We start from the raw sequence: 7500 nt of genomic DNA on the forward strand, positions 1-7500 counted from the left end.
TTATTATTTCTATTCTTTTCTATTTTTTTTTCTATTTATCTTTTATGAATGTGAGTGTGGGCTAACTTTTACGTGTCACTTGAATGCATGAATGTTGAATGTTTAGCCTGAGGACTTTATAAATTGGTGTTATTATTATTATTTCTATTATTTTATATTTTTTTTCTATTTATCTATTTCATGAATGTGTGTGGGGTGAATTTTACGTGCTACTTGAATGCATGAATGTTGAATGTTTAGGCTAAGGAGTTTATAAATTGCTGTTATTATTATTATTTCTATTCTTTTCTATTTATCTATTTTATGAATGTGAATGTGGGCTAACTTTTGCGTGCAACTTGAATGCATGAATGTTGAATGTTTAACCCTGGGGAGAAGTTTATAAATTGCTGTTATTATCATTTTTCTTTTTTTTTCTTACTTTTTTTTCTCCTCCATATATATTCATAGCTATTATTTCATTTTCTATTTTCTACCTCCCATGTTCGTGTTTGCTCTATGAATGTTGTTACCATTATTTATTCACTTATTAATTACTTCCTCTCCTTCAATAATACATAGTTATCATTTATTCATCATTTTCTATTTATTTTCCACTTTTCTCGATTCTAGAACAATATCCCCCCAGACAACCCCCCCCCTACCAATATCCCCCCCCCACCCAAAGAAAAATCGCAAGTGTGAATGCTACAAATTTCATTATACCTAACCTAACCTAACCTAAAAAGTCTCAATTATAATCAATCAATGAGCATAATAACACTTAAATGTCCTAGGGGGTATTGGTAGGTTGTCCTCCATATTCGTATTTCCTCTTTTTTTTTTTGGTATACATTTCGTCTATTTATGTATACATGATCAATTTATGTTATTTCTGCGTTTAATTTCTCTTATTTCTGCATTCTGTCATTTCTCTATTTTCTTCGTTCAATTATTTCTCTATTTCTGCGTCCAATTTATGTTATTTCTGCGTTCAATTTGTTATTTTTTGTTATTTCTGCATTCAATTTCTCTCTTTTCTCTAATTTCTGCATTCAATTTCTCTCTAATTTCTGCATTCAATTTCTCATATTTCTCTAATTTCTCGTATTTCTGCATTTAATTTCTCTCATCTCTCTCTAATTTCTACATTTTATTTCTATTTCTGTTATTATCTGCATTCAATTTCTCTTCTTTCTCTTATTTCTCTAATTTCTGCTATAAACATTTTAATTTCTATTTCTGCATTTAATTTCTCTCATCTCTCTAATTTCTACATTTTATTTCTATTTCTATTATTTTCTGCATTCAATTTCCTTCTCTTTGTTTTAATCGTCTTGTTTTTAAGTGTATAATATTTTTTTTTATTTTCAAATGCATACACAGTTTATTTCTCTCGGTTTCTTTATGTATATCGATTTTTTTATGTATATTCTTGTTTTTATGTATATTCTCGTTTTTTTATGTATATTCTCGTTTCTTGATGTATAGTTTTGTTTTCATACATACAAAGATTAATTTCCTGTTTGGGTTATTTTCTATGTATTTTCACGTTTTTTTTATGTATACAAGTTATTTTCCTCTATGTATACAACACGTATTTATTTTGCTTCCATGTATACAATTTTTTTTTCATACATACAAAGATTAATTTCCTGTTTGGGTTATTTTCTATGTATTTTCACGTTTTTTTTATGTATACAAGTTATTTTCCTCTATGTATACAACACGTATTCATTTTCCTTCCATGTATACAAGATTTTTTTTTTCATACATACAAAGATTAATTTCCTGTTTGGCTTATTTTCTATGTATTTTCCCGTTTTCTTTGATGTATACAAGTTATTTTCCTCTTATGTATACAACACGTATATTATTCACTTCCACGTATACAACACTGCCTCCTCTCCACATTCTTCATACATATACATTCATTAACCCGTTCGTTCCTTCACATGTATACGAAATAAATGGCGTCTTTTTTTTTTTAATTCATTATTTTTTTTTTAATGGACAATTTCTTTTTCTTTTTCTTTTTTTTCTTTCATGTGAGAAAAAAATAAATTGTTTTTCTTTGTGTACGAAATTAATGTTTGTGTCTACAACTCCCGGGCCTTTCTAAATCTATCCTAAATTGTCCTATCCTGTCCTATCCTTGTCCTAACCTGTCCTAATCTGACCTATCCTTAACCTAGCCTTGTCTAACCTGTCCTATCCTTAACCTATCCTATCCTAACCTGTCCTATCCTTAACGTAACCTGTCCTATCCTAACCTGTCTTATCCTTAACCTATCCTAACCTAACCTTGTCTAAACTGTCCTAACCTATCCTATCTTTAACCTATCCTAACCTAGCCTTGTCTAACCTGTCCTATCCTTAACCTAACCTAACCTAACCTAGCCTTGTCTAACCTACCTAACCTACCTATCCTAACCTGTCCTATCCTTAACCTAACCTAACCTATCCTAACCCAGCCCAGCCAACACAGAGCGCCCATCACAGCCACTCACAGCATCACAGCACCTCGAATAAACAGAAAACGGGATATGAACTACACATTAACACAGCGGCCATTACTTAAACTATCTATTTGTCTGTCTGTCTGTCTGTGTGTCTGTGTCTATCTATGTCTGTTTGTCTGTCTGTATGTCTATTTATTTAAGTCTGTCTGTATGTATGTATGTCTGTATTTATTTATCTATCTATGTCTGTCTGTCTGTCTATCTCTCTCTCTCTCTGTCTGTATGTCTGTATGTCTCTATTAAGAAATTAGTAAATAAATGAGGAAATAAGGAAGGCTTTGAAAATGGTGTTTGGAAATTAATACGTAAAAACAGTGTGGAAATTATTAAGATTTGAATGTGTTTGGAAATTAATGAAAAAATAAATACTTTGGAAATTATTAAGATTTGAATGTGTCTGAAATTAATGAAAAATAAATACTTTGGAAATTATTAAGATTTGAATGTGTTTGAAATTAATGAAAAAATAAATACTTTGGAAATTATTAAGATTTGAATGTGTCTGGAAATTAATGAAAAAATAAATACTTTGGAAATTATTAAGATTTGAATGTGTCTGGAAATTAATGAAAAATAAATACTTTGGAAATTATTAAGATTTGAATGTGTTTGAAATTAATGAAAAATAAATACTTTGGAAATTATTAAGATTTGAATGTGTCTGGAAATTAATGAAAAAATAAATACTTTGGAAATTATTAAGATTTGAATGTGTCTGGAAATTAATGAAAAAATAAATACTTTGGAAATTATTAAGATCTGAATGTGTCTGGAAATTAATGAAAAAATAAATACTTTGGAAATTATTAAGATTTGATTGAATAAATAGACTTTGGAAATTATTAAGATTTGAATGTGTTTGGAAATTAATGAAAAAATAAATACTTTGGAAATTATTAAGATTTGAATGTGTCTGGAAATTAATGAAAAAATAAATACTTTGGAAATTATTAAGATTTGATTGAATAAATAAATACTTTGGAAATTATTAAGATTTGAATGTGTCTGGAAATTAATGAAAAAATAAATACTTTGGAAATAAGGAAGAGTGAAAACGAAAAACAATAATTCGTAAAATAAAAGACTTTAATAAAAATAGAAACACAAATAATGATAACAGACAGACACACAGACAGACAGACAGACAGACACACAGACAGACAGACAAAGAGTACAAAATAAGTAAACATAACAAATAAAGAAAAATATATAAAAAAAATCCCAAACTCAACTGAACCGAACCGAACTGAACCGAACTGAACCGAACTGAACTGAACCGAACTGAACCGAACTGAACTGAACCGAACTGAACTGAACCGAACTGAACTGAACTGAACTGGACCGAACTGAACCGAACTGAACTGAACTGAACTGAACTGAACTGAACCGAAACTAATAATCTTATCTATGTGCGTGTCTACCATACATACATACATACATACGTACATACATACATAGTCTTTGGGAATGCGTACGTGTGTGTGTGTGTGTGTGTGTGTGTGTGTGTGTGTGTGTGTGTGTGTGTGTGTGTGTGTGTGTGTGTGTTTTATTTAATGCTCTCTCTCTCTCTCTCTCTCTCTCTCTCTAATAAAAGGAGGAGGAGGAGGAGGAGGAGGAGGAGGAGGAGGAGGAGGAGGAGGAGGAGGAGGAGGAGGAGGAAGAGGAAGAGGAAGAGGAAGAGGAAGAGGAGGAGGAGGAGGAGGCTGTGTGTGTGTGTGTGTGTGTGTGTGTGTGTGTGTGTGTGTGTGTGTGTGTGTGTGTGTGTGTGTGTGTGTGTGTGTGTGTGTTTCCTTCCTTCTTTCCTATTTCTTTCTCTATTTCCTTTTTCTTCCTCACTTTTGCTCACGAGAGAGAGAGAGAGAGAGAGAGAGAGAGAGAGAGAGAGAGAGAGAGAGAGAGAGAGAGAGAGAGAGAGAGAGAGAGAGAGAGAGAGAGAGAGAGAAAATATAAACACACAATTGAAAAAACCTGAAAAAAACAAACACACACACACACACACACACACACACACACACATACATACACAAGGTAGTGGTGGTGGTGGTAGTGGTGGTGTGTTTAGTGTGAAGATGGTGTAAATTTGACCACAGGATTGATATGATGTGGCGTGGGGCGTGGCGGTGACTGTGGGGGTGCAAAGGGTGCGTCACTGGTGTTGGAGGGGTGGTGCGGGTGTGTGGGGTGTGGCTGTGTCTCCCAAGGGGGCCGGGGAGGGATGTGCTGGCCGGGGAGAAGTGGGGACATGATAGGGATAACGAGATCATCCATGTTTGGTAGAACGAACACTTTTTCAAACACCACCTTGAGTTGACGCTGAATAAACTCCACCAAGATGGGGAGACTGAGGGCCCGGTCACCAAGACGAGGCCGGGCAACCATGGCAAGCTCCGGCGCCCCCCTGAAGCCATACCACAAGCGGTCGGTTGGCGGTGGTGGGACATTGAGGGCTAAAGTCCCAGCCAGACGTCGGACCTCAACGCTCAGCTCTATCCTTGTGTTGCTGACCCCCTGCAGAGCGCGTTGTAGGAGCCGCCACTCCGCCGCGTGCTGGAAGTAACGTGAAGCTGCCACCGTGTCCACTAAACGCAGCAGCCGCCGTGATGTAGGGCCGCCACCAGAGGGCAGACCAGCCTCCGCTATTGCCTCCTCCTCCTCCTCCTCCTCACTTGACGACTCTACACTATCATCTGTGTCTGTGTCAAAATGCAAGTTGCGTAGGAGTCTATCAGAGGAGGGGCAGCGGGTGTACAGGCGGGGGTGGGCAGGCTCTCCAGGGCTTGGGGGAAGGGACTGGACCGGGGCAGGCTGTGTGTGTGTGTGTGGGTTCGCATGCCCATGGTCCAGCTCCCCAGATCTCTTCAATTTCATAAGATCCAGTTTGGTTTCCAGGCTCAGGGTAAAATTTCCGGTGTACTCCACGCTAAGGTCCACCCATAACCCCCGGGAGTCGAGGTGTGGGGCCCCCGCTGCCAGGAGGTGTGGTGTGGCTGACCCCATGCTGACCCCACACACCACCAGGTCACCCACGAAGTAAGGGACGTGTAGCTTGCTGAGTTTCCGCTGCACTCGCTCTTGTACCTGGTGGGTTAGGTTAGGTTAGACGGGTAGAGGGAAGCAGCCAACACACACACACACACACACACACACACACACACACACACACACACACACACACACACACACACACACACACACAATCTGTTTGCGGACGATGCGAAACTGTGCAGTCATCAAACAAAAAGAGGATTGTGCAATACTACAGGAAGACTTAAACAAGATCTGGAAATGGAGTAAAAAATGGAAATGGAATTCAATGTGGACAAAAGCCATGTCATGGAAATGGGAAAGAGTGAAAGACGACCCGTGGGAATCTATAAGATGGGAGATGGAGTAGAACTGGAGAAAGTCAAAAAGGAAAAGGACTTAGTGACGATGGAAGAAAACAATCAACCAGTAAGCCATATTGATAGAAATTTTAGAGAGACGTATAATTTGCTAAGGAATATTGGAGTAGCATTTCACTACATGGACAAAGAAATGATGAAGAAATTGATAAGTACTAAAATAAGACCCAGATTGGAATATGCAGGAGTAGTGTGGACCCCTCATAAAAAGAAACACATAAGGAAGTTGGAGAGACTACAAAAAATGGCTACAAGAATGGTTCCCAGAATTTGAAGGGATGACATATGAGGAGAGACTAAAGGCTATGGATCTACCAACCCTGGAACAGAGAAGAGAGAGAGAGGGGATCTGATACAAGTTTATAAATTGATCAACGGAATGGACCAAGTGGATAAATGTAGACATGGAGACAGTCACTAGAAGCCACTCAAACCCTCTAAGACTACTAGCTAAATACAACTAGGGACACACACACACACACACACACACACACACACACACACACACACACACACACACACACACACACACACACACACACACACACACACACCTTATTGGCCCAGAAGGGGTTCCTCAGAAAATCATAGAATATCCTTCCAGCGAGTGCATTGATCCACGCCACGCTGGCCGGGTCCTGGGCTGGGGCTGGGGTGGGGCCGGGGATGACAGATGGAGGGGCTGGTGCGGGGGCTGGTGCTGTCTGGGGGGGCTGGTAGAGGAGGCGAGCCATGTACCTCTCAAATGACAACTCTGGGGGATGTTGCTGCTAATGGTCTCCTGGGGATGTAGATAATGGAGTGTGTTAATGGGGATGTAGATAATGGAGTGTTAATGGGGATGTAGGTAATGGAGTGTGTTAATGGGGATGTAGGTAATGGAGTGTGTTAATGGGGATGTAGATAATGGAGTGTGTTAATGGGGATGTAGATAATGGAGTGTGTTAATGGGGATGTAGATAATGGAGTGTGTTAATGGGGATGTAGGTAATGGGGATGTAGATAATGGAGTGTGTTAATGGGGATGTAGGTAATGGAGTGTGTTAATGGGGATGTAGGTAATGGAGTGTGTTAATGGGGATGTAGATAATGGATTGTGTTAATGGGGATGTAGGTAATGGAGTGTGTTAATGGGGATGTAGGTAATGGAGTGTGTTAATGGGGATGTAGGTAATGGAGTGTGTTAATGGGGATGTAGGTGATGGAGTGTGTTAATGGGGATGTAGGTAATGGAGTGTGTTAATGGGGATGTAGATAATGGAGTGTGTTAATGGGGATGTAGATAATGGAGTGTGTTAATGGGGATGTAGGTAATGGAGTGTGTTAATGGGGATGTAGGTAATGGAGTGTGTTAATGGGGATGTAGGTAATGGAGTGTGTTAATGGGGATGTAGATAATGGAGTGTGTTAATGGGGATGTAGGTAATGGAGTGTGTTAATGGGGATGTAGGTAATGGAGTGTGTTAATGGGGATGTAGGTAATGAAGTGTGTTAATGGGGATGTAGATAATGGGGTGTTAATGGGGATGTAGATAATGGAGTGTGTTAATGGGGATGTAGATAATGGAGTGTGTTAATGGGGATGTAGGTAATGG

The 7500-nt window shown here is 38.5% G+C and overlaps 1 protein-coding gene and 1 long non-coding RNA gene across 2 annotated transcripts in view; both read right to left on the reverse strand.

The window, feature by feature from the left end:
• LOC123505566 overlaps positions 1 to 2934 on the reverse strand; it is a 4269-nt gene extending 1335 nt beyond the window's left edge. The window contains exons 1-2 of the long non-coding RNA XR_006675207.1: positions 2371 to 2934; positions 1 to 2201 (exon numbers count right to left, since the gene is read on the reverse strand). The exon at positions 1 to 2201 is cut by the window's left edge and continues 1335 nt beyond it. This is a non-coding gene — a long non-coding RNA (uncharacterized LOC123505566). The remainder of the gene's footprint in view (positions 2202 to 2370) is intronic.
• A 1513-nt stretch (positions 2935 to 4447) lies between these two features.
• The window catches only part of LOC123505547 (testis-expressed protein 2-like), a 32308-nt gene continuing 29255 nt past the window's right edge, over positions 4448 to 7500 (reverse strand). The window contains exons 10-11 of the mRNA XM_045256994.1: positions 6460 to 6672; positions 4448 to 5579 (exon numbers count right to left, since the gene is read on the reverse strand). Coding sequence (XP_045112929.1) covers positions 4560 to 5579; positions 6460 to 6672 — 1233 coding nt within the window. The 3' untranslated portion in view covers positions 4448 to 4559. The remainder of the gene's footprint in view (positions 5580 to 6459; positions 6673 to 7500) is intronic.

Source organism: Portunus trituberculatus, chromosome 2, assembly GCF_017591435.1.
Source record: "Portunus trituberculatus isolate SZX2019 chromosome 2, ASM1759143v1, whole genome shotgun sequence".
Classification (NCBI taxonomy): domain Eukaryota; kingdom Metazoa; phylum Arthropoda; class Malacostraca; order Decapoda; family Portunidae; genus Portunus; species Portunus trituberculatus.